At 46.6% G+C, this 27,204-nt stretch overlaps 1 protein-coding gene across 2 annotated transcripts in view; it reads left to right on the forward strand.

Annotated features, from left to right (window-relative positions):
- The window catches only part of LOC138286661 (astacin-like metalloendopeptidase), a 518,669-nt gene that overhangs the window by 136,433 nt on the left and 355,032 nt on the right, over nt 1-27,204 (forward strand). For both annotated transcript variants that reach the window (XM_069227126.1, XM_069227127.1), the window contains exons 8-9: nt 10,175-10,302; nt 13,367-13,482. In XM_069227126.1, coding sequence (XP_069083227.1) covers nt 10,175-10,302; nt 13,367-13,482 — 244 coding nt within the window. The remainder of the gene's footprint in view (nt 1-10,174; nt 10,303-13,366; nt 13,483-27,204) is intronic.

Here is a 27,204-nt window from a genome sequence, read left to right on the forward strand (position 1 = left end):
TACAACAAGACGGCCTTGCCCCCTGGTTTGGATGTGCCTTCTGTCCCCTAAACTGTTGCAGTGGATGCAGCCTTTGTTTTCCATGGGCTTTTCTGGCCTTCAGTAAAAGCGGGCACCCTGTTATACAGTATAAAATTCTGATCTATAGGACAGTGCTTTGAGGTCTGTGGATGAGGCAGTGACTGCAGATAGTTCATCAGATTGAGGTGAAAGGAGGTAAGAATGTTTTGTTTTGCTTTTCTCTTTTTATGTTATGCATTTCACAATGGATCTCCCTGCTAATTCACTCCTCCAGACCTTTTCTCTAAGTGGCTCCTCCAGGGCCATGATAAGGATAAAGGATAGAGAAGCCAACAAAAAGAGGGAAACATTCAGTTGATGAAGGCAAACCCACATATCTGGTTGGGTCTGTGAGGAATACAAATGCTATCTTTTCCCCTGTAACATCCTCAATAAGTAACTTTGTTGCAAAACATTTCAACTTCAGTTCTAACTTCTTGCCCGACCCAAACTTGAGAATACAAGGCTCAATTGAGATTGGTACACGTGGTCTTCCCCAGGAGGCTCATTTGGAGGATTCAATGGTTACTAATCAAGAGATCTTCATCCTCATAGTGCCTCAGTTTCCCAGTATCCTTAGAGAAAGCAGAGGTTTCAGGAGGTATGGGGCTCAGTTTGAATTCTCCAGGACTGGGCAGCTCCTTTTCAGCACAAGTGCCACTGATCCGAGTGATGGTTTCTACTCAGGCTGCAGCGTCTGCATTCTCACCACATCCTCATCCTTACTGGATGGTATTTTATTAATGTAAAATACCTTGCAATGAATCTTGGAGACTCTTGTGGTTGTTAGCTGTAATCAAGCCCAGCAATCCAATCATCTGAGGGAACTCCATTCGGAACTCTGCAAAGTTAATAACTGCTTGCTTACTGTAGTGAGCCCAGTGAAGGCTAATTTGGAAGCTATGAGTGCCCAGGGCTCTGGCCTATCCTCCTCGAGCTCTTCTTGCCAGGGTGTGGTCCCCAATTCTGTCTATATCTCTAAATACCCTATGCCTATCCTATGTGTTAAAAACATCCTTATGCCTTTAGATCCTTGAAAATGTCCTCTAATTACTATTTATCATAGGTTCAGAGAGGTCGTAAGAGAGGTAGGAAGTCAGGAGGGAAGATTAGTCATAGGAATAATCTGAATGTCGAAGTTGGTCAGTTGCAGGTGAATGTTGGGGTGCCTAATAGTGCTGCTCACAGCCTCCCCATTGCAGGTGCGATTGAGTCTCCAAAGCAGAGTAACAAATGGGAAGATGGTAAGTGGACCCCTAAAAGAAATCTATACAAACTAAGACTGATTTTATTTCTTCCTTATTTGCTAATATTTTGTTGGAGGCACAACAAGACTTAAATGGGATTGGGCTGGGAATAAGGATTGTGCTAAAGTGAGAATGTATTACAAGAGATTCCAGCCCTACTCCTATTGTTCCTGTAGAGGGTTAACTTACGATCAGTGGGACTGCATCTCGTTCCATGTCATGTATGGGGAGCCTCCAGAGGTGATTAGCCAGGTTTTTGAGCCATCCCTCATTATCTGGATAATGTAAGATTTGTAATTATGAATGACAGGACTTTAAAGCATACAGGATCTTCCCACTGAATTACATTAAAAAAACTGGTTTGCCCCTTTGCTGCACTCACAAGATGGGGAATGCTGGGCAAATGATGCATAGAATGGGGAGTCCTCTCACAACCTTGAATCATTCCCTGTTGTTGAGATGGGAGTCCCTGGTACCTCTAAAAAGTAGTGTTAAGATAGAGCTAAACCTAAAGGTCCTCGGCACGTCAGTTTAGTATTCTATCAGATTCATTCTGAAAAGAACGACTAAAGTTGCGAGTCCACCAATCAGGCGAAACCACCCTTTAAAATACTCCTGAGAGAAGCTCCAGTCCCTCAGATGTTCTACCGCATGTCGTGCTAGGGAGTCTCCACTGAGCTCTGCTCAGCTTTTCTCTATTATGATATCCCAGAAAACTTTGGTCACATTTCTCCACTGTTCTAAAGCTTATACCTTTAGTACTTACATTTACACCTTAACAGAAAGCTGCCATCATGTCTGACAAGAAAAAGAAGAGTCTCTTCAGATCCTGTAAAACTTGTGGCAAAAAAAGGTTACATACTGAGAACCCACACCAGAATTGCATTAATTGTCTCTACCCGGGTCACTTGGCAAAGGACTGCAAGGTATGTAGTACCTTTTTCACCAAAACATTGAAGGACAGAGAAGGAAGGCTGCTTATGTGGCTGTAAAATCTAGAAAACACCCAGTTTCTGACTCTGATAGTGAGGAATCCTCTTCATCTTCCAGGAGATTCCAAAAGAGAGAGAGATCACCACATAGTAGATCCTCCTCAGAACAGCCTAAAAAAGTCAAGAAAAAGACCACCTGAGGGCCTTACAAAGGCTGCAACCCTGATACATCTCCTCACAGATCCAGCTCTCATTCATCTAAGGAGAGGAAGGAATGTCCTACATTTTCTGAAAGGGCTAGAAAATCATCCTCTGAGCCACCTACACCTTCTATTAAGGTATCACATACCTTTAAGAAACCTTCCTCAGTTCCACTCGTCGACAAGCCGTCTATGAGAACCCCACCGTCGATGACAACTTCAATATCGACAAGACAAATGACAACTTCCGCACCATTGATGGGAGCGAAGACGAGCACCCCACTGTTGACAAGAGCATCATCGTTGTCCACATCATCGTCAGCCAAGATGAAGACAAATCCATCATTGACAAAGCTGACGGTGACTATTTCTTCGCAGTCCAAGTCTGCCTCATTTCCGACAGCGACATCATCATCGACGGAGTCAGCCACTAAACGGTAACCGGTAAAGATCTATTCCTCTTCGTCGATGACAAGTACCCCACTGACGACGAGCACAACTCAATGCATACTGCCGACGGTTCCATCTTCCATCCCGTCAACTGCCTGATCGCCGGCCCCGTCGACCACCCAGTTGACATGTGAAAAAAAAATGAAAAGACAGGAATTGATAAAGCTAACCCCGGAACCCACTTCCCCTAGTAGGGTGACTCCCCTCATACCAGCTCACCTGCTAGAAGGGGATGACGACTCTGATGATGAAGGACCTGATGGGACAGCACATAGTACCTCTCTGTTAAACATCAAATGTCAAGATGATGAGAAAGAATATTATGACGATCGTGGTCTGCAATATTTCACTTCCCAGGAAGAGCCATACCAGGAGAGGATGGTTTATATGCCAAGCTCCCTGAGCTCTCATTTACAAGTCGTGCTGGCATATTACAGAAAGAGACTCCAGTCCACCAAATAAGTAGTGCCTCAATAAGCCACACCTGCTCGATCCCAGCGCCTCAAACAGCCACCCAGCTCCAGAGGCCTACATCCTTACCTCTAACAATGATTCATACACCAGCCACAGCTATTCTCCACGACACTGACACCTCAGACGGGGAGCATGAAGAAGGTGAACTACAGGATGATCATACCGAATGGGATGACTACGTACTTCCCACTCCATCATCTCCCTTGCCTATGAAATTGGATTCACCTCCTGAAGACATCGAACGATTTCATAATTTACTTGAAAGAGCTGCCAAAAGATTTGTACTCCTGATGCCAGCCAAATAGATTCTTTTTTATATGACTTTAAGGAGCCATTCCAAAAGAGCATACCCTCCATGCCTTTGGTTAGTCAAATATGGGATGAAGGTTTGAAAGTTATGCAAAATCCAGCAACAGTCACTACGGTTCTTACACGCCTTGATAAAAAATGTAAAGCCCCAGAAGATGCTCCTGCCTGGCTAACTGGTCCCCCACACCCAGATTCAGTTATCACTCAAGCAGCCCAAAGAAGATCCAAAACCCCCTCCACCCCAATTTCGCTGCCTCAGGACAAGGAGGGGAGACAGATTATATTGACAAACAGTTTTCATCAATGTCAAGTCTAACTGTGAGGGCAGATAACACTCTAGAGGTACTAGGTAGATATCACAGGCAGGTATGGGCTAACATCACCCCATACATTGTTTAGGTACCACAGGAAGCCAAACTGGAAGCAAAAAAAATCTTACAGGAAGGAAAGGGGAAATTGGCAGAAATTATCGACTGTGCAGTAGATATTGCCACCACAGCATTTCTTCAGCTTGCTGGGGCCGCATGGCTCAGGAGACAAGGCTGGTTAAAGGACACTTCCTTTCGCCTGGAGGAGCAGAATACAATCTTAGATCTGCCCTTTGATGGACAAGCTTTGTTTGGGAAACATGTAGATGAAGCTTTCCAGGCAAACTGATACAGAGGCAGCTAAATCACTAGGTGCAATACGATTCAGAAAGTCTTCCTTTTGTTGTACCAGATGATGTGGTATGCCTTCATATAGGGGAGGCTATCAACAGTACAGATACCCCTCGTACACATCCACCTACCAACAGTTTAATCACCAATACAATCGGAGGAAACCTTCACAAGGGCATACGGCAGACCTGCCCCTAGGGGGATGACAGGCTCATCAAGGAAAGGACTCAGCTCGCCGTTAATGACCTCTCCAGGGCTCAGGCTACCCCCATCCCTTCATGCTACAGACTAGGGGGCAAGGTTTCCTAATTTCTCCAGAGGTGGCAAAACATAACTTTAGACCCGTGGGTCTTGGACCTGGTACAGTTCAGACTCACTGTAGAGTCTGCCCAAATGCCACCGTACAACCCTCCTCGCAAATCTATTTCCAAATATCTCCATTAACTCAGGTTAGAAGTCAACAAGATGCTTCTGAAAGGAGCGATAGAGAAGGTTCCACTTTCTCAGTGGCAGAAAGGATTCTACCCCAGATTCTTCCTCATTCACAAAACATGGAGACCTATCCTCGATCTCAGAGACTTAAACATCTACCTGAAGAAACAATCATTCACATGATAACTCTGCACCCGGAGACCCTGGGCCTTGGGGAGCTGGACCGTTGGTGTGCCTACATCCCCTAGCATCAGACCTTACCTGGGCAGCTGTGGGTTTTCTTCATTCCTGGCCCCAGCGTGCAGCCTTTTTCCTAAAGTGATCTCCCCAAATTGATTAGCACTTTGTACCCGGCCACTCCTGTGCCGCTGAGGGTGTAAGTTTGGAGCTGTCTTGTGGGCCCCCATGCTTACTTCAACCCCAGAAGATGAACCCCTGACACCGCTTTACTCACCTGTGAGCAACACATCTTCTATTCCCCCAGTCTCCATTAGTGAATTTTGGGCTCCCGACGCTGTGTTGGCAGTTTGACCCGGGCACCCATGTGCGGCTGAGAAAATAAATTAGGTGCTGCCTTGTGGCCCCCCCCTTGCTATCCTCAACTCCAGAAGATCGGCCCCTGACCCCACTTTACTTACCCGTGAGCAGCACATCTTTGTTCACTCCCAGTCTCCATTGGTTAACATTGGACTCTGAATTCGACCTCTGCACCCAGCCGGCCCTGTGCAGCTGTGGGTGCACACTTGGGACTGATTCGAACCTTGACTGGTGTTTGACTTAAAACCCCGAAGAGTGGATCTGTAAAACATGTACTTATCTGCAAAACTGCATGTTTCTTTTCTTCCCATAGGTTAACATTGCAGAACTGAAAAATAATCACACTGTTTTGATTTTTGAAACTGCAGAGTATATATGCTTGTAAATCTACTTACCTGATTACAAAGTTCATAGGTTTAAAACATATTTAAAAAGAAATTTTATTTTTCTAAATTGGTCTCAGATTTATTCTTTGAGTGTATGTCTCATTTATTGCCACTGTGAGTACAACAAATGCTTAGCACTAGCCTCTGGTAAGCATCACTGCTTGCCCACTGCTTGCCCACACTACCACAAATAGAGCATTAGTCCTATCTACTTTTGCCTCTGCATTACCAATTGGGGATCAACTGAACTCTCTGCACAGTGTACTTCATTTTAGTGCACTATATAGAGAGCCAGCTTCCTACAATCAGGAAAAATAGGATGAGTGAAAATAAAAGGTTTGGGGGTGACCATGCAGAGTGGATGGATCAGGTCCAACAGGCCAGGGATGTCTGTTCTCATGCTGTAAGTATAACACTGTGCAAATAGACCTACAAATCTTTGCAGTTGTAAAAACAAAATGACAGATTCTTGAATCCCTGTGGAAGGCATACTGTGACACCTAGTGAAGCACGCACTGTGAAAAGCATCCTCTAAACAAAGCATACACTTTCATGCAAACAAGTGAATTAAAACCTGAGGCAAAAAACAATACTACTACTGGTAAAAGTGACTGCAGAATCCACAAAATGCCTTACTGAAGCCCTAGAGAGCAGTGCGGTGGGTGAAGGGGACGGGGAGCATGGAAGCAGAGTCAGGTTTAAAACATGCATTCTCATAAAGTGATTCACAAAAAGGAAAAAGAGTTCCCAAAAAGCAAGCAGTCTGGGAAGAATAGAAGGAGCTAATCATGGAGGTAGTAAAAAGGACCAACTCAAGCTGGACAGCCTAAAAATAAATAAAGCCAACAAACAGAAAGCGAGCAAATGTGAGTGACAAAAGGCAAAGTCAATGGTAATCAATGGTCGGAATGCATTTCTAGGTTAGCTTCTAGCATGCCTGCAATTCACACATTCTAGGGAGATAGAGATGTAGGAATCGGATCAGACTTGCCCTTTCTTGCCAGCACAGTGGCAATCTCTGGTCTGCTGATTATATCAGATAAAGGAAACTCTCTGTCAGTAAAAAATAATTATCTCCTGTTGTGGTATGAGATCTCCTTATAAATGCTGCTCTGTAGCAGCGCAGCAGATAAAGAAAACAAACCCCAGTGGGATAAAATGTTATTTTGTTGTTTTTGCAGTGGGCTTCTTTAATATCATGGGCATTGTGAGACATTAGCAATATCGCTAAGATTTTGTAAGCTGTGGAATTATGAAAAGCTGTTGGTAACTTTATTGAGGTGTGAGACCACTGTTGAGACACCGCATAGTGGGGTAGTGAAGAAAGGGAGAGAGAACTCATTCCCTAGGACTGCTTTTTTCCTAGATTCACATTTTTGAATCATCCCCGTTGTCGAAGTGAGAGTCCTAGGGTACAACTAGAAAAGCAGTTTAATGTTAAATATAGCTTGGGAAGGCTATAAAGCCTTCACTTTAGTAACATATCTCTATTGTGTAAAAGAGGCCAAAGTTCAACCAATCCTTGCAGCCCCCTCTAGAACACTCCCATCAGGGGTTTCTGTCAGATTTTCTACCGTGCGTTGTGGGAGGGAGTCTCCCCTGAACTCTGCTCAGTTCAACCTACTATTGATTCTTTAAAGAGATAATATATATATATATATATATATATATATATATATATATATATATATATATCACTAGCTACGATCTGCTGAACACATCTGGCTATACAATGTCAGAACTAGCTAAAAAAAGGTCTTTTCAGTTCATGTCTAACCTCTGGGAAGAAGAGGCTGCATTCTAAGGACCAACACAAGGACTGCATATACTGCTTCTACCCATCTCAGAAGGTAAAGAATTGTAAGATCAAAAACGTAAAGCCAAGAGGTATCCTCTTTCTGGGAAAGACAGTGAGGACTGTTCCTCATCTGCCAGGAGGATTGAAAAAAGGGAGAGGTCAAAAGTTCTGTCACCTCATGAACCTCCCAGAAAGTGTTTAAAAAAGATTTGCCATGAGTTTTCCAAGGAACAGAGCCCCTCTAAAAGGCATTCAAAGAAGCATAAGAAACATGATATTTCCTCTGAGAAACCAGAAAAATCTAAATTAGAACCTTTGCCACCATCCCCGAGGTTTCTCATAAATACAAGAAACCATCAACTGACAAATCGTGGACGAGCGCACCATCAACAAAGATATTGAATACATCGCCGTTGGCGATGGCGACAGCAACAACCATGATGATGGCAACAATAGTGATTGTGGTCAGTTCACTGTGACAACAACCACATTGATGATGACACAGTCTACAGTGCCAGTCCTGTCCACAATTAAGTTGGTCCATGCCTCGTCTGCGGCAAGACCATTGAAGGTCAAGCCAAAATCATCTACAATGCTGGTCAGACCATCCTCAACAGCATCAACATTGTCTATGAGAGAAGAAACAAGAAAAAATACAAAAGAAATTGAGAAAACTGAATCACTGATGCTGGTGCATACATCTCCAAGCAAAGTATCACCCTTACCAGCCATCTACTGGATGAGGATGAGTCTGATGATGATGTTCCTTTTGGTTCAGCGCATAGTCCATCGGAGCTGCACATGAAGTATCAGCAGCATGATGATGAAGCAGAAGTGGAATATTATGGCCAGGAGTATAACTCTCCACAACAAGAGGGACTACATTATACAGAGCTGTTCCAGCCATATCTGCCATAACAATGCCAGGAGGTATTACTTTGCCCCGGGGAGGTGGCAGTCCACGGGGTGCCGTGCAGCCCGAGCATTTTACATTGTGATCATCCTTGGGAGGTGGCAGTCCCCAGGCTTGTAGGAGCCCTAGGAGGGCCCCCGTGTGCCCCCCTCTTTTTAAAGTCCCCGGTGCCCCTGGGACCTAGCTCACCCAAGGTCTAATTGAAAGAAATTAAAAGAAAAGGTCCGGAGACCGCCCAGTTTTGTTTAAAACTTTAGAAAAATATGCAGATCCAGATCTGCAGATTTTTCCAACATTTTTAAAAAATATGCTTTTTCTCCCTGGCATGGCCCCTTTGGGACCCCAGCACCAGAGGTAAGGGGTTAGAGCGTCCCTACCCTGGCCCTTTTTCTTTTTTTTCTTTTTTACTTTTTTTTTCTGGGACTCAGCTGAAGCTTCCTTGTTGAAGTGTTGGCAGCCAATTAGATATCAGCACAAGGACATTTGGAACTGCAGATGATCTGTGTTCCTAGATATCTGTATTTTTTGCCCTTTAATATCTCCTAAACCACAGAATGGATTTACACCAAATTACAAAAAGTGTGGTTTCTTGACCAAGAGCTAGCTTTCTGCCAAATTTGGTGTAATTCCGGACAGGGGTTCGGCCTGTAGTCATGTTCAAAATCCCTATGGGAAAATGAATGGAGAAAATGCATTTTGGGACCATCTCTTTTTCTCGCCCCCTACTTAATGGATCACCCCAAAACTTTCAAGACAGCATCTGAACTGACTAAGGTATATGTTTTGAAAATGTTGTGACGATTCGTCAAGCAGCGCCAAACAAAAAACACTCTTCCTATGGAAACTCAGTCCTAACTATAACTACCTACTGGCCGACCATCATTAGGTAATATGTAGTCAGTGGAAGGCTCATTGCCGTAACGTGTCACCATTTTTTGGCACTTGCACTTTTGCATGGACTGCATTTTGGAAACGGATTAATTCAATACAAACCCATTTTCTGGGACTTCACTTACCTGGCTGTGCTGCCCCTTTTTTCTCCGGAAGTTACTTGGATAATTTTGCATTGTTTTGCTGGAAAGACTAGATGGACGAGACAGGTGAGATGGAGGGTCAGAAGATGTTCACATGCATCTTTCATAGATTCATGCGACCCACCCCCTTCTATTGAGGAGCTCACCTTCTCTTTGGTACTAATACATGTCCACAATTGTGCACTAAAAATCTGAAAGACAGAAGCCTGAAAGGGGAGTGTTCTAGAGGGTGGTGCAACCTGATTGGTTGAAATTCGGTCTCTTTTAAATGATAGAGATATGTTACAAAAGTGAAGGCCTTATAGCCTTCCCAAGCTATACTGAACGTTACTCTGCCTTTCTAGTAATACCTTAGGACTCCCACTTCGATGATGGGGAATGATTAGAGCATGTGAATCTATGAAAGATGCCAACACTGGAGAACTACAGTGACAAGTAAGTAACTTATTTTCTTCTGAATGATGACCACACAGAACCAGTGTGAAGGCTTTGAAGGCAACGTTAGTATGTTAGGCTTGTTGCACCCACGGACAAGGGAGTACTTTTTCCTTAAACGCATTGGCTCTGCCGTAATCTACTTCGCTGCACATATGGTGGACCGATACTATTTAAGCAGCTTGTATACGGCTGGACTTAACATGCCAAGAACTATTTGAAACTCGGATGTCAAACCTTAATGCACATTCTGTGACTACTAAGGAAAAGGTGAGGTCTCCTCAGTAACAGTTTGATTTTATTAATAGGACTGCCTTGAGCAACACACCTGGCCAGGCCACAATCATCCCAAAGCCCGACCCCACTGTCATTATCGGACAAAAGTACGGACTGAGCAGCCTGGATGTGGCCAAAATCAACAAGCTGTACAACTGCAGTAAGTGTGCCTTCTTGTACTAGTAACATTCCCTACCCTCATACCAAGCAGTGCAAAACCCTCCAGGAAGCAACTTCCGCTCACACTTCTGACCTCGTCAACGTCCTTATTTCTGAATACTTCGGTACCCTCATTGTCTTACTGCGTCTTTTCTACTCTCACAGGAGGGCCTTCCGCATGAGGAGAGCTACACCTCTCTTTTTGCACGAGTTCCCTGGTATGTCGCCAGTTGCTTGCATTGCAATGATTATGTCCACCCAATCCCTCTTCACTGGGTTGAGATAGTCATTCAATGATTTGCTTAATTTAATTATTCATTAATAATCTTACTGATTTAGCCGCTATGCTCTTGCAGTATAATTACGTTCATACACTGATGCGAACATATTCAGCAGGTGTCGGTGATTACTGATTATTGCACACTGTTTGCAACCTTGGCAGCTATCCGTTTTATCTGGGAAGTCCTTGGTTTCAGCTGAAGTCAGTTCTGTTGGTTGTTGCTTTCTCGCAGAGACCTCGGGCCCCTGAGGGGCTCCTGTGGGAGTTTTACCATCAAGGGTAGAGGGGACTGATCCACATTCAAGTCTTCTGTCAGTCACTTTGGGGACAGGGTTGGTGTTACCTTTCTTGCTTTGCTATCTCCTGTGGGAACCTCACTGCCCAAGCAAGAGTTGCGTTCTGGGCTAGTCGGTCATCCCTCGCTGCAGTTTTCTGAAGTTGGAGCCAAGCTTCCAATCCAGGGGCGTCGCGAACCCCCAGCGGGATTGGGGTTATGGGCCTCTTCTGTGTGCAGATCGGCAGACGAAACCCATCATTAGCGATGGAACAGGGGGTACACAGAAGAGCAAGCAGGAAAAAATAAAAGAATCAACTGGTTAAACAGAACAAGGAGAGAAAGAAGGAATATTGAAACGAAGGGTGAAAAGAAGGAAATATGGTTGAATGAGTGGGTGGATACTGAGTAGAATATTAGTGAATGATAGGTGGATGGACAGGTGAAAGGATGGCTAAGTAAAGGAATGGGTAGATAGATGAGTGAGAGAATGGACAGGCGGATGTACAGGTGAAAGGGTGACAGAGTAAAGGGATGGATGGGTGAACAGAAGGATGGACTGGTGAAAGGATGTCAGTAAAGGGATGGATGGATGGATGGCTGGATGGATTGATAGGTCTTTGGACAGGTGAAAGGATGGCAGAGTAAAGGGATGGATGGATAGTGGAGGACAGGTGAAAGAATAGCAGAGTAAAGGGATAGATGGATGGGGTGAATTGATAGGTGGATGAACAAGTGAAATGATGGCAGAATAAATGAAGGTAGGGATAAGTGGGTGAAAAGATGAGTAAATGGATGGCAGAGTGGATGGATGGATGGCACTGTGGATAGAAGGCTGATGGATGGATGGCAGGATGAATGGATGGATTGCAGAGTTGATGGATAGATGACAAAGTGGATGGATGGCAGAGAGGATGCATTGATGGATGAATGGCAGAGTGGACAGATAGTAGAGTAGAAGGGTGGATGGATGGCACAGTGGATAAATGGATGGCAGAGTGGATAGATAGATCAATTGATGGGTGGCAGGGTTTCTACATGGATGGATTGAAGAGTGGATGGATATAGGGTAGAGTGAATGGTTGGATGGCAGAGTGGGTAGATGGATGATGGATGGATGGATGGCAGGATAAATGGATGGATGGCAGAGTTGATGGATAGATGGCAAAGAGGGTGGATGGCAGAGTGCCTGCATTGATGGATGGATGGCAGAGTGGACGGATGGTAGATGGATGGCACAGTGGATAAATGGATGGCAGAGTGGATGGATAGGTGAATTGATGGGTGGCAGAATTTCTAGATGGATGGATTGCAGAGTGGATGGATGGATGGAGGGCAGAGTGAATGGATGGATGGCAGAGTGGGTAGATGGATGATGGATGGATGGCAGGATGAATGGATGGATTGCAGAGTTGATGAGTGGATAGATGGCAGAATGGATGGATGGCAGAGTGGATGCATGGATAGATGGCAGAGTGGATGGATTGCAGAGTGGATTCATTGATGGATGAATGGCATAGTGGATGGATGCTAGAGTAGATGGGTAGATGGATGGCACAGTGGATAGATGGATGGCAGAGTGTCTAAATGGATGGATTGCAGAGTGGATGGATGGATGGAGGACAGAATGGATAAATGCAAAAATGTATGGATAGCAGAGTTGTTTTATCGATGGGTAGCAGAATAGATGGATGAATAGCAGAATGAATGGATGGCAGAGTGGATGGATGGAAAATTGATGGACGAATGGCAGATTGGATGGATGGTTGGATGAATGGATGGAATAGGAAAGTTTGAATGATGAAAGAATGAATAGGTGATAGAAGGTAAAGGTGAAGCAGGTGGATGGAAGGGTAAGAGAATGAATAGATAGATGCATGGATGGAAAAGACAAGGAAGCAGTTGTAGGGAGGGTTCGGCTCACTTGCTTCGCTTGCTTGGTGGCATCAGCGCTTTCGTTCAAAGTTGGGGTTGTTTTAATTTTCTGGCTACTTGTTCCAATCTTCACAGCTCCCTACTTAAATAGCTGTATACAATGTGATGTGCAGAGGGCATAGAAATGCACGGTAGAAGTACTGGAGTGTAGTTCCCCCACCTGCTGTACATAACTCGTGATATCTGCTCCAGACTAAAGGATTTTTGACTTCCCTCAGAATCCTCCATGCATATGGCCTCTTCAAATTTAGTCAGATAATTTCTGGCTGTATATCACAATATTCTGTAAATTACGTGCACCAGTATAACCTGACTCTGTGTTTTTACATATTGCTTTTCATGTCACTCTGTCTCTGCACATTCCACACCGATTTCGCAGGCCCTCCCCTAGAGCAGTCTTGTTGTCAGCCGTGAGAGCTCTATGGCGTTTGTTCCAAACCATCATTACAGACTTGCTCTCCATCACGCGGAGCCTTTCAAGCCTCCCCGCTTTCAGAAGAGTAGTGCCCGACAGATGCTGCGGTAGCAGGTGTGTGTTCTGCCTGCTCACACCACACAATCCTTTTCTTTTGCCAGATCTCTGCAGGACATTGCTTACTAACCCAAGCGGAAGCATTACCATCAACCCAAGCACAAGATTGACCCCGAATGTGGGCAGCTGCCTCTGGCTCGTCCGAATTCCAGACAATCAGGTGATATTTGGTGATGTCTGCATGACAACTTGTACTAGTCTTGAAAGACGTTTCACTAATGATACATGAAACATATTCAGAGAAAGTTAATGCTTTGCTGCTGTGTTACTAACCCAACCCTCAGTTTACCCATAACTGCGTGGGCATGCGGAACCCCTAAATTGAACACCCCAAAAATATTACCTCACTTCAACAGGTTGATGAATCGGAGACGGTGTTAAACCTGTTTCATGAGGCAATGTATCTCCAAGATAAGACACCTCACAATATGTCAGAAATGCAGTCAATTATGAAAGGACAGACCCAACAACTGAGGTACAGGGCAGAAATAATTTCTAAAGGTTTTATTACAGAAATTCAGAGGTGCGGTACATAAACTATGAATGCAGATGCATAACGTTGTTGCCTTGAATGTTCTTAGTAAATAGGTTTTTAGAATAAACTGCACATCAGGATAATTTTAAGTCCCAAGTGAGAAACAAAATCAATAGACGAACCGGTGGCATCCATAGTAGCATTCAGTAAAGCTCTCCCTCACTCTCAAAATCTGGGGTTTAAATATAGTTTTCTGATGGATACATCTACCTGTGGATTCCTCGCCTTTTGAATAATCCCATTGCACCACCATTCAATGGAAATATTTTCTTTCTAGCTGTACACATGGACGGGGACGTCACAATGGAAAGGCTCCACATGCGACTCCATATGACATCATCTGAGCCATAAGAAGTCCTCACCGGCATGCTGATGTCAGTTTTTTTTAATCTTTGATGCTAACGGTTTTTCTACCTCTCCGTGTGGATGCACTGATTCGAGAGAAGGTCATTGCCGAAGTTTTGTTTGTGCAACAATGTCTCCAGCGAAGAAGTCGGGCTTCAAACCCTGTCAAGAGTGTGGAGGTCACATGTCGGTCACTGACTGGCACAAAACTGCCTCTGGTGCCTAACTTTGGATCATGACATTAGAGGGGATGCTCTTCCTGTCAGAGCATGACCCCTAAGGCACTAAAAGAAAGGGAGGCAAAGTTGTTCCTGACAAAAGCTAAAAAGGAGAAGCAGGGCCGTTGTATAGCTAGGCCTTGAGAGGAGTCGGTTTCCCACAGGTCTTCGAAGTCACACAAAAAGCAGCATCATCATAGTTCATGCGTTGTTCATCCTGAGATACCACCCCTTGGTCTTTTTCTCCAGCTTTGAAGTCCCGGCGCTGCTTGACTTGGGAAGTGAGTCCCACTCTATCTCCTCCAAACCAAAGTGGTCTGAGGGGTCACCAGCACCGTCTTTGGTGGACATCTTGGCATCGCCCAAGAGTCCTGTGGCGCAGTACTCTCCTGTGACTCCTCCGGATCAGGAGATTGAAGAGCAGGTAACAGTACAGGTTCACGTTCCAAAGCAGGAGCAAGAATATCCGTCCTTTCCGCCCTCAGGGATGGATCCTACAAACTTCTTAAATGCTATGTTTAGCATTTTTAATTGAGCTATGGCCCCCTCTGGTGCACCTTTGGGCCCTAGCGGTCCATTGGCCTTCTCCATGGGAGGATTCCCAGCGCCGTATAGGCAGGCTCCTTTCCTGCCTTTCATGCCTACGGCCCCGTATCCTTGGTCGGTAACGGCACAGAGAAAAACACCATCACCATCAGAGGAGTTGTTGGCACCAATGACGCCGATCCCAATGTCGGATAGATCTTGTCCGGCATCAAGTCATTCTACTCCTGCCAGGAGTAAGGTCTTGGTTCTGACCCTGGCTTCACCGGTGCCGCAATACACTTCATCGATGCTGGCACATTCTCTTTCAATGACGAGGCTGGAATCCAGGCTGAGATCCAGGAGGGAAGCCTTGAGGCTCTTGGAGGAGCACCAGTATTTGGAGGACCAGCAGAAACAGGACCTCTAAGAAGGAAAGATTCCAATGCCTTCCTGGGAAATTGAAGGCATTGAGATGGCGAGTGGGCTGGACACATCCCCTGAATGGGAATTATTGTCTTCTGGGGGGATACTCCCGCCAGAGGATACCTCGTATCATGGGGTAATTAGGAAGGCAGCAGAACTTCTGGAGTTACTACTCCCCACTCCAGAATTAAAATCAAACATTTTAACAGAGCCTCTCCATTCTTCCTCTGCAGCTTCAGAACCCCTGCTGCCATTCAATGAGGCTTTGTCGGGAGCCAGTTCTAGATCTGTTGCAGAAACTTGTTTCGGCTCCTGCAGTTTCAAAATCCATTGCTAAGAGGTGTAGAGCAGCACCAAGGGATCCTTAGTTTCTGAGCCAACATGCAACACCTGAAAGCATGGTGATACAAGTTTCCCATAACTCCTGCTGACAAGGAGTTGAAGCAGATGCATCAGTCGACAAAAAAGATCTTTTCGTCTGGAAGTATGGCTTTGAAGTCAGTCAATGCCACTTGCCTATTGGGCAGGTACATCCATGTGTTGGAGCAAAGGCCGCCCCCGGAGGGGGCATTACGGGCCGGTGCCATATCGGCCGCCTTGGACCCGGAAGGGACCGGTCTGACCGGTTTTCTTTTTAGAATTTCGCGCTCGCCCGGAGGTGGCCCCCCCCTCCCCCCTTAACAGTAAGGTGGGGGAGAAGGGGCGAGTAACTTATCGACCAATGAGGAGGGTTTGAGGCATTCAAACCTCCCAATGAGAAATGTGGCAACAAAGCTCAACAGGGTGAGGGGGGCATTTAAGGAGCCCCCTTGTCCGGGTTTAAGGTCAAACAGACGACCCGGGACGACGCGCTGAAGGGACACGAAAACCACCCTCCCACCCAGACAGTAGCGCATCCAGTCGCAATGCCGGACAGGATGGGAGGAAACCAGGGGCAAGCGGAAGGTAATGGAGGTTTTTACCAAAATGGACAGTAAACACACTTAGTAAGGCGGTGTGCAGTGGAATGCCACACACCTGGGGATGCCTCACGGCAGGGTGTAAGGAGGCCAGAAAAGGGGAGTAAGCGGAACACGGCACTCGCAGCCCAGGGCACAGGTACACGACAGGTAGCGAGTTTGGGCCTAATCCAAAATAGAAGCTACCCCCTCAGAGTAATAAGGTAAAACAAACGCTATGGAATAAGACCCCCCCAAAAAACGAAATATGGGATTGCCCACGCCCACAAACGGGTAAAAGAGACATTACAGAGGCCAGGGCTTAAAGGCCGATCAGTCACTGCAAAAATTTCCTTAACACTAATTTGTACTCAGTTGAAGTCTTGTATTATTGAGTTATACGCTAAGCGTGATGTGATTATTTTTTTTTTTTAACTTTTCAAATTGGTGATGGGTTAAGGGGTTACCAGTGAAGTCAATGTCAAGAAAGTCTGCGGGCAATTTCACATTTGTCTATGTCAAATAAAAGCGGCCAATTGTTATCCACAATTAAGTGCGGCATGTATGGTCTTTTGCGGGCCGCTGGCACCATTTGTGGTAACATATCAATTTGCTGGAGTGAGACAAGTGCGGAAGTTAATGGATTCTGCAAAAGAGGTCATCCCCAAACTGCCACAGGATGTACAGAGTCATTTTGCAGAACTCTTGCAGGACAGTCAAGCGGCAACAAAGCAGGTTGTATAAATCATGCTTGAATATGGCAGACTCTGTTGCCTGGACCATGAGGACTTCAATAGCCAAAAGAAGGCATGCATGTCTGAGAGGATCGGGGTTTTCTCCTGATGTGCAGTCCACGTTAATGGATCTTCTATTTGATGAATCCAGGTGATTTGGAGCCACGGCATATTTGGCCTTAGAGAGGTTTAAAAAGTAGAAGGCCACCACCAAGTCCTTAGGTTTTCAGACTCCACAACCTACAGACCTTTGCGTAGGTTAAGGGGGTTTTGACGCCACTCCTTCTTTCGTGGGATGCAGCACTTCCAACAACAGCAGTCTACCAACCCCTTCTATAGATCCTACAGAAGTCATGGGAGAGCTAAGCAACGTGGTGCACTCCATCAGACTTCCTCCTCATCCACTTCATCCTCCTCTGCTAACCTTTCAGGGAAGCAACCCTAGTTCTCCTACCCTTCACGAACATGTGTTACCTATAGGGGAAGGTTAACTCATTTCCTTCAAAGGTTAAAAGACAATGTACATTTGGGTGTTAAGCATTGTAGGAAATGGGTATGCCGTTCCCTTCTGGGAGTTTCCCCCTTTCTTCCCTGCATAAAAAAGTTTCTATTTGGAAGAGCATCTGCTTCAGCAGCTGGTACAAATTCTGCTTTTAAAGAGCACAGTGGAGTTGGTTCCAGAGCAGAAAAGGGGTCAGGGTTTTTATTCAAGGTATTTTCTGATCCCCAAAAAGGATGGTTGTTTATGGCTGATCCTAGACCTAAGGATTTTGAATTGGTTCCTCAAACAGGAAAAATTTAAAATACTGACCCTAGCGCAGGTACTTCTTCTGCTGTACAAAGAAGACTTGATGGTTTCCATAGACTTGCAGGATGTGTATTTTCATATTCCCATCCTCCAGTCGCACAGGAAGTATCTGTGGTTCACAGTAAGGTTGCAACACTACCAGTTTGCAGTCCTTCTGTTTGGTCTTACTTCTGCACCCCAAGTCTTCAAAAAGGTGATGGCAGTGGTAGCTGCACATCTCAGGCGGTTGAGAATAGCAATCTTCCCTTATCTGGACGATTGGCTGCTCAAAGCCAGATCTCCATAGTTGGTGCAGCATCACTTGCTGTTGACAACACACCTGTTGTTCAACCTGGAGTTTTCCATCAATGTCCCCAAATCTCACCTGGAGCCCTCCCAGCTCATCCTGTTCTTAGGGGCGGTACTGGACACCACAGCGAATCGTGCCTTTCCTCCTCCACAGATGATTAAAGACATTCGGGCTACAATTCCAGTGTTTCAGAATGGAGCACTCGTTCCAGTCTGCTTGGTCTGTTTGCCTGCATTCTGTTGGTCACTCATTCACACTGGCACATGAGGGCCCTCCAGTGGTGCCTCCACAAGCAGTGGTTTCAACACAATGGAGATCTCAAGGAGTCTATAATGATCTCCAGAAGCACTGTGAAGGATCTTTAGTGGTGGTCTGGGGACAGCAACCTAACTCTAGGGAGGCCATTATGCCTACCATCTCCGGTGACCAAAGTGATAACGGATGATTCCACTCTAGGGTGGGGAGCTCATCTGGGGATCTGGAGATGAAGGTCTTTGGTCTCTGGAAGAACAGATGTTTCATGTCAATCTGTTGGAGCTGCGGGCGATACATCTGGCTCTCTAGGCCTTCCTATCTTCCATTTGCAGTAAGTCGTGCAAGTCTTGACAGACAACAATACCGCAATGTGGTACATCAAAACAGGGAGGAGTAGGGTTGTATCTTCTCTGTAGAGAGGCTCGATGACTCTGGTCCTGGACTCAGGAGCATCAGATTTGCATTGTAGCAAAACGTTTGGCCAGAGTTCTCAACGTATATGCAGACAGTCTTAGCCTGCACTTTTCAGCTGAAGCAAGCGTAAACAAGCCTTGGTAGCTACAAGAGTTGCAATGCACCTGGGTACTGTCCTGCAAGGAGAAGCAAGGGCTCACCGTCTCTCAAGTTGGACAGCTGGCAGAGAGGCCCAATGGGACCAGTCCTGATCACCAGCTGTGATGCAGAATCCACGCAGTTTCAGAGGAGAGGAGATCCACACAGCCAGACGTCATTGCTGTAGGTGTCTGCAGATGCAGGGGAGTGACTCCTTCACTCTGAGGGAGATTCCTTCTTGCTTCTTGTTGCAGGCTGAAATCTTGTTGACCCCTGAGGATGCACAGCTGGGGAAATGTTACAGTTGCTGGAAGGAGCCAGAGAAACAATGTTGCAAATGAAGTTGTCGCCGGAGTTGCAGTCTTGTCGGTTCCTGAAGAGTCCAATTGTGGTTCCAGTGGCCAGGAGTCAAAGTAAACAGTGCAGAGGAGTCCTGGTGGAGTCTTGAATCATGAATCTGGGGACCCATCCACGAGGGAGTTCCTAAATAGCCCTAAAAGGACCATTGGTCACCTAGTAAGGTGACTACCTATAAAGAGGGGTCTGTGATGTCACCTGCCTGACCTAGCCACTCAGATGCTCCCACGGGCCTCTGCACATCTTGGTTTCAAGATGGCAGAATTGAGTGGTTGCCTGGAGGAGGTCTGGGCAACACCCCTGGGATGGTGATGGACAGGGGAGTGGCCAATCCCCTTTCCTTTGTCCAGTTTCGCAACAGAGCAGGGACTAGGGTCCCTGGACAGGAAAAAACAGATTTATGCAAAGATTGCACCAAGTGTGCCCTTCACAGCAAACCAGTGGCTTGGGGAGGCTACCCCTCCCAAGCCTTGTAACACCTATTTCCAAGGGAGGGGGTGTTGCCTCCCTCTCCCACAGGAAATCCTTTGCTCTGCCTTGCCCTGCCTGAGCTGGTCAAGCAGCAGGAGGGCAGAAACCTGTCTGAGGGGTGGCAGCAGTGCAGGCTGCCTGGAAAACCCTAGAAGACTGGTAGGAGCAATACTGGGGGTTCCTCTAACGAGCCCCCAGATTGCATGGAATCAGACAGCCAATACTGGCAACGGTATTAGGGTATAATTCCAACATGATTGATACCAACCATGCCCAGGTTCAGAGGTACCATTATGTAGCTGGACACAGGAAGTGGCCTGTGTCCAGTACAAGGGTAAACAAATGACAAATGACTTACAGTGGTGCAGTGACCTGTGGTGAAAGAGTGCATGCACCTTTTTATGCAGGCTGCAATGGCAGGCCTGCAGACACATTTTGCATGGACTCCTACTGGTGGCACAATACATGCTGCAGCCCATGGGGAACCACTGGAACCCCAATGCCCTGGGTACCTACGTACCATTTACTAGGGACTTATGTGGAGGCACCAGTATGCCAATTGTGTGGTGCACAAAGTCCTAGGCAACCAAATTTAGAGGGAGAGAGCACAATCACTGGGGACCTGGTTAGCAGGCTCCCAGTGAAAGCAGCCTAAGCATACTGATAGCATGGAAAAAGTGGGGGTAACTATGCCAAAAGAGTGACTTTCCTACAGTGTATATTTTGTATATGTTGCAATATGTATTTACAGAATATGGCCCTCATTATAAGATTGGCAGCAAATGCAGCCCACCGCCACGGCGACAGCCGCCAACATACCGTCGCTGTGGCTACCAACCGTCCATGGCATTATGACATAGCCGGAATTCCGCCAGAATGCTGCCGGAATTCCAGCTACGGTCATGGCAGCAGACGGCGGAAAGGTGGCGCTGTGCCAGCAGCAGCGCCACGCCAGCAAAACACCGCAGTGTTTTGCTGGAGGACGTTGCTGCTGGCAGCAGTGACTTGTCCCGTCTCCTGCATTATCATTGCGTGCATAGCAATTAGCTCAGTTTTAATCTGTGTTAGAGAGCCAAAGGTGTTAGAAGAAAGCTTATCAAGAAGAACAAAATTAATCAAATTTTCACATAATTCATAGGCAATGTATATATATATATATGTGTGTGTGTGTGTGTTTTTTTTTACCTAGTCGCGCTCGCCACTAGGTAGTTATAATTAGGGTCATGTTTCCATAGAAAAGCATTTTTTGACTTGCCTATATCTTTGACACCATTTGAGTAATCTTCACAAAATGTTCCCAAAAAAGAGTGCCGGTGATTCTTGTTGTGAACAGAAGGTTTTGGGGTGATCCCTCAATTGGGGGTGAAGAAAAAGGGGGGTAAAAAAAGTTGCATTTCCCTTGTTAATTCCTTTTGGACTTTTAGACATGTCTACAGCACGAACCACCAGACGGAAAAACACCAAATTTAGTAGAAAGCTAGTCTTTGCTGCTAGGTTCGGTTCTTCAGTATTTCTTCTTTCTTGAGGTCACCAGGAATCGCAGATTGTGCTTTTGCTTATTTGGTGTAAATCTGTTCAATAGTTTTTGAGATTTTAAGGAGGAAAGATTGTATATCTCTGGCCGCGACAACTTCCCAAAAAAGACGAGCTTGTGCAGGGAAAGGCACAGTTCTGAATGGCAGCCAACAATTCAAACCAGGAAGTGTTGGCAGCCATCTTGGGACTCAGCATCAGCCGAGTCCCACAAAAAAAAGTTTTACAAAGTCAAACTCCCCAGAGCTAAAAAGCATTTTTTTAAACATTTCGCCATGATCTGCGGTGGATCCGGCGACAATTAAAAAATCAATAAAGTGCGGGCTCCTGCGCTTCTTCATTCTGAAGACCCTGGGTGGCCAAGTCTCAAGGGTATTGTTAATTTAATGGGGGGGCTGCTTGCCCCCCCCCCAAAAGCACCAGGGACCACCACCTCCTCGTGGCTTTACTGAGCTATAATACGTGGGCCCACTGTCAGAAAATTGAGTTTTCATCTGTCACGACTGATGAAAACATTGCTCCCAGAAGCAGGGAGCTGCTGTTAACAGCAGCTCCCGCTTCTGGGAGCAATGCCGGCTCCTACAGGACATGGAGAGCTGGCTAGGACCGCAAGGGCCTTGAGGCTCCCCCGCAGTCCTGTCACTCTCTCTCTCGCTTCCATTCCATAACGGGATGAGAGAGAGATTTTGTCATTGCAATGCCTCTCCATGCAATGATTTCAAAGAGTTAGAATAGCAAGATGTGTGGTTTAAATGTTATAGTTAGATTTTGATGCAAAACAGAACAGAGTCTCTTCTGACCTACTGGTAGAGCTCTTGGAATGTCACTCAATAAGTTGATGGTTCAAAGCCTGGTATCTCAAGGCAGCGGGTCCGTTTATTTACTCGTGTTTATACTGTTAAACCTTCCTACTAATGGAACATTCATGTCTCTTTCCTCTCGAAGTGTGTGGGCTGAATGTCATAGTTATGTCTGGAGAAAGCACAATGACCAGTCACCTATGGCCTAATAGTTAAGGTTTCAGACCCTCACTCTGACAATTGAGGGTTCTACTCACTGTGTGTCTGTGATCATTTTTCTCCCTTATTTCTTTTAAACTTCAAAAGTTTAAGGTTCATACTGAAAGGTGATCTCACTCTTCTTAATTGGCAAATACATTTTTCTTTTTGATTTGTCCAGAAATATCTCTTTCTAAATATATCATCCACAAATGCCTAAAAACCATCTATCTCTCTCACTCTCTTTCTCTCTCTCCCTCTCTCAATCTCTTTCTCCCACTCACACACCCACTCAGACCCTTACCCACCCACTCACAGACCCAATCAGACACTCATGCACCCACAGACCCACTCAGACCCTTGTGCACCCACCCACGCACCACTCAGATCCTCAAGTATCCACTCACAGACCCACTCAGACACTCAAGCACCTACTCACAGACCCACTCAGACTCTCACACACCCACTCACGACATCCTCATGCACCCACTCACAGACCTGTGCAGGCACTGATGCACCCACTGACACTGATGCACGCACTCTCACACCCAGACAGAGACTCTCACAGCCACTCTGAACCCCAGAAACACCCTCCCACACCTATTCTCACACCCAGAGAGACAGGCTGCGGCCAACTCCCGCAACGCACCGCTAGAAGTCCGTGCCTTGCGGGCAACCCTGTTGCACACACACGAAGGCAATATTGGGTGCTTATAGAGGGTTAGACTTAGGGCCTGGCTGCAGGGCATGCGCGGCAGTGATTGGATTAATGTATAGTAATGAAAATTACTATACGCTGTACAAAACATAGAAATTCACTGAAAAAAACAAAGGGTACAGGGACATTATAATTAGGAAATAAAATTTATAAAAAAACAGAAATTTACTGGAAAAACCCATGGTTACTGGGACGTTATAGTTAGGTTCACATTTTTTACGTACAAAACCATAGAAATTCACTTGTTATAATTAGAGTTATATCAAGTAACTATAACTGGTGCCTAACCCATGCCTTCGCCATGCACTGCTAATTACCCCACAAATTATGGCACTCATGACATCTTTGGTAAAATCATTGATAATATCAATTTAATATTTGTAGTAACATTTTTGATGAAAAAATTGAGCATGGTGGGGGTACGAGTTATAGTTACCTTATGGCACGAGTATATATATGTGTGTGTATATATATATATGTATATACTGTATATATATATATATAGGGTTTATTGGTTAATAACAGTACAACAATCCCGTAAAAGAAGTCAGTTGTTTAGTGTTAATTCAGACACCCAATTTTGTTCTTCACACACAAGTACTGCACTAAGAGAAAGACACTTTGGGGGTCATTCTGAACTCGGCGGTAAAAGGCGCTTACCGCCGGTCAGAAGACCGCCATAACACCGTCGCAGTAAACCGCCACGGTCATTCTGACCCGCAACTGGCAAACCGCCAAAAACCCGACATCAACAAAAGTCCGCCACACCAAAGGTCAGCGGGAAACTGGCGATGACCAAACCTCCACCGTCACGCCAACAGAAATACGCCCATACCATTCCGACCCACAAATCCCCGCAGCGGTCTTTCAACCGCGGTATTCCATTGGCGGTACACACCGCCGCGGTCAAAATACACACACCTTTACAAAATGCATCCACATTGGATAATTCAAAATACACGCACCTGAGACACATACACACACCACTCCCACACACCCAATTAAATATAAAACACACACCCACATCACCCACAAACCCCTACGACCACAATTGCGACTGAAGGACAGAGAGAGACAGCACAGAATAGAGTACACCATCACACAGAGGCAAATCACAACATCACCTACACAATATCCACGCACCAAACACCAAACACCACACACCACCGCACTCACCACACTCTACAACACATACACCACCCCTCACCTCATCCACACCACCCCATGGCACCCCAAAGACACCCCAGGTTCTCTGACGCAGAACTCAGGGTATTTATTTATTTATTTATTTATTTATTTATGGTGGAGGAAATAGTTCGTGTAGAGCCCCAGCTCTTCGGGGCACAGGTGCAGCACACCACCATTGCCAGGAAGATGGAGCTATGGCAAAGAATAGTGGACAGGGTCAAAGCTGTGGGACAGCATCCACGAAATCGGGACGACATCAGGAAGCGGTGGAGCGACCTACGCGGGAAGGTGCGTTCCATGGTATCAAGGCACAACATCGCGGTGCAGAAGACTGGTGGCGGACCCCCACCTACTCCCCCAGAATTCAGAGCATGGGAGGAGGAAGTCTTGCACATCCTGCATCCTGAGGGCCTCGCAGGAGTAGGCGGAGGAATGGACTCTGGTAAGTCAAATCTTCACTACTTCATTCCCCCCACCCCACCTGCATGCCAAATCATACCCCCACCCTCACCCCCACCCCCATCACACCAACTCCTTGCTAATGGCTCACCATCACAACCCACCCATCCCAAAACCTAGCCCTGCATGCGTCCCCAAAGCATGGACACCCATCACCAAAGCATGCCCACTGCACACACCCATCACCCCCACAAGCCACCGTCACAAAAGCCCCCACAAGGGAATACCAGCACTGGGGGACATGGCCACCCACCCATTACACGAAATGGCACACACAGAAGCAATAACCATACTCTTATACCCCTGCAGGACCCGAACGCCACCACACCGCCACGGAGGGTCCAGAGATGTCCATCCCACCCCCAGAAGAGGCCCCCAGTGATGACAGCAGCTCTGTCTCCCTGGACCCAGGAGACCAGCCCGGCCCTTCGGGGACCTCGGGACAGTCGGTTCCCCACAGACAGCCACAGGCTACAGCAGACCTAACCCCCTCTGGGAACACCAGCACAGCTCCCACCCAGCGGGCCCATGCCTCTGTCTCCAGGACACGTCAATCAGCGGTGTGTCCACCACTACAGGGCACCCAGGTTGACCCACCACCCCAACAACAACAGGGACCTGGGGCAGTGGTAGTGGGCACACGGTCCAGGGGACAGAGGCCCAGGGAAACAGGGGAACTGGGAGGGCTGCTGTGCGACAGGGGGGGGACAGGCCCAGGGAACCGACTCTCCAAGAGGCCCTCTCCTCCATCATGGGAGCATACCACCGCTCCCAGGAGACGATGGCTACGGTACTGACCAGGTTCCAGGAGATCCAGGTACTGCAGGAGGAACAGTACATGGGGTTCAGAGAGGAACTACAAAACATTAGTTCCGCAATGGGGACCATCGTCGTGGCCCTTAACCAGATAGTCACCACATTGCGGGACCATGTGGCACCACAAAGGGCCCCTGTCACCAGCCTGGACCAGGAACAGCCTACCACCTCCTCCGGCGCTAGTGGACAGGAGGCCCCCACACAACGACAGGCCACCCGAACCCCACCTCCTGCAGAAGAAGAACCACCCCGCAAGCGGTACCTGAGATCTCACAAGAAGACAGAGTAGGATGCCAAGACCCCCGCCAGCAAAGGATACCCCCTGATGTCATCCCACTGTCCCACATTGTCACCCTGTCCAAACTTAAACTGCCCCTGCTCCATCCTTCCACAGGCATATGGACAATGCACCTGTGATACTGAAAACTGGACTCTGCCATGGACATTACTCCACCATCACCCATCACCATCACCCATCACCATTTTCCAATCATGTTCCTAAATTTAGCACTTTAATAAATTCACTTATTGCACTTAAAAAATCTGGAGTCTGCCTGTATTTTGAACAAATGTATTAGACATTACGGTGCCAAAATGTTCAGTTAGATTGTGATGACAACATACCACTGTCACACAGCTGTAGTCCATGGGCAAACAAAGCAGAGGTCACGCAGTGGGGCCCACAGCTCTGAAAACGGAAGGGAAAGTCACAACTCAGTTAACAGGAACTGGGGGGAAACACAGACAGTAGAGAGGCAGGAGACTTTAAGTAAATGTAAAATGGCGGGGTTGATTCGTACCTGTGTGCTACTGAAAATACTGTTGTATCACTGTGTCCCTGTTGTCTGTGTCGTCCCCGTCGTCTTCCTCCTCTTCACTCTCCACAGGCTCCACAGCTGCTACAACACCACCATCTGGACCATCCTCCTGCAGGAAAGGCACCTGGCGTCACAAAGCCAGGTTGTGAAGCATACAGCAGGCCACGATGATATGGCACACCTTCTTTGGTGAGTACATTAGGGATCCACCTGTCATATGCAGGCACCTAAACCTGGCCTTCAGGAGGCCGAAGGTTCTTTCTATAATCCTCCTAGTTCGCCCATGGGCCTCATTGTAACGTTCCTCTGCCCTTGTCCTGTGATTCCTCACTGGGGTAAGTAGCCACCACGACAGGTTGGGGTAACCAGAGTCACCTATTAGCCACACACGGTGTGTCTCTGTAGCTGTTCAATCACATAAGGGATGCTGCTATTTCGCATGATGTACGCGTCATGCACTGACCCAGGGAACTTGGCATTTACATGCGAGATGTACTGGTCAGCCAAACAGACCACTTGGACATTCATCGAATGATAACTTTTTCTGTTCCTGTACACCTGCTCACTTCCACTGGGGGGAACCAAAGCCACATGAGTCCCATCAATGGCACCAATGATGTTGGGGATATGTCCAAGGGCATAGAAATCACCCTTCACTGTAGCCAAATCGCCCACCTCAGGGAAAACAATGTAGCTCCGCATGTATTTCATCAGGGCAGACAACACTCTGGACAAAACCTTAGAAAACATAGGCTGAGACATCCCTGATGATATGGCCACTGTTGTTTGGAATGATCCACTTGCTAAAAAATGGAGTACTGACAGAACCTGCACCAGAGGGGGAATCCCTGTGGGTTGGCGAATGGGGGACATCAGGTCTGGCTCCAGCTGGGCACACAGTT

This window comes from Pleurodeles waltl, chromosome 3_2, assembly GCF_031143425.1.
Source record: "Pleurodeles waltl isolate 20211129_DDA chromosome 3_2, aPleWal1.hap1.20221129, whole genome shotgun sequence".
Lineage (NCBI taxonomy): Eukaryota > Metazoa > Chordata > Amphibia > Caudata > Salamandridae > Pleurodeles > Pleurodeles waltl.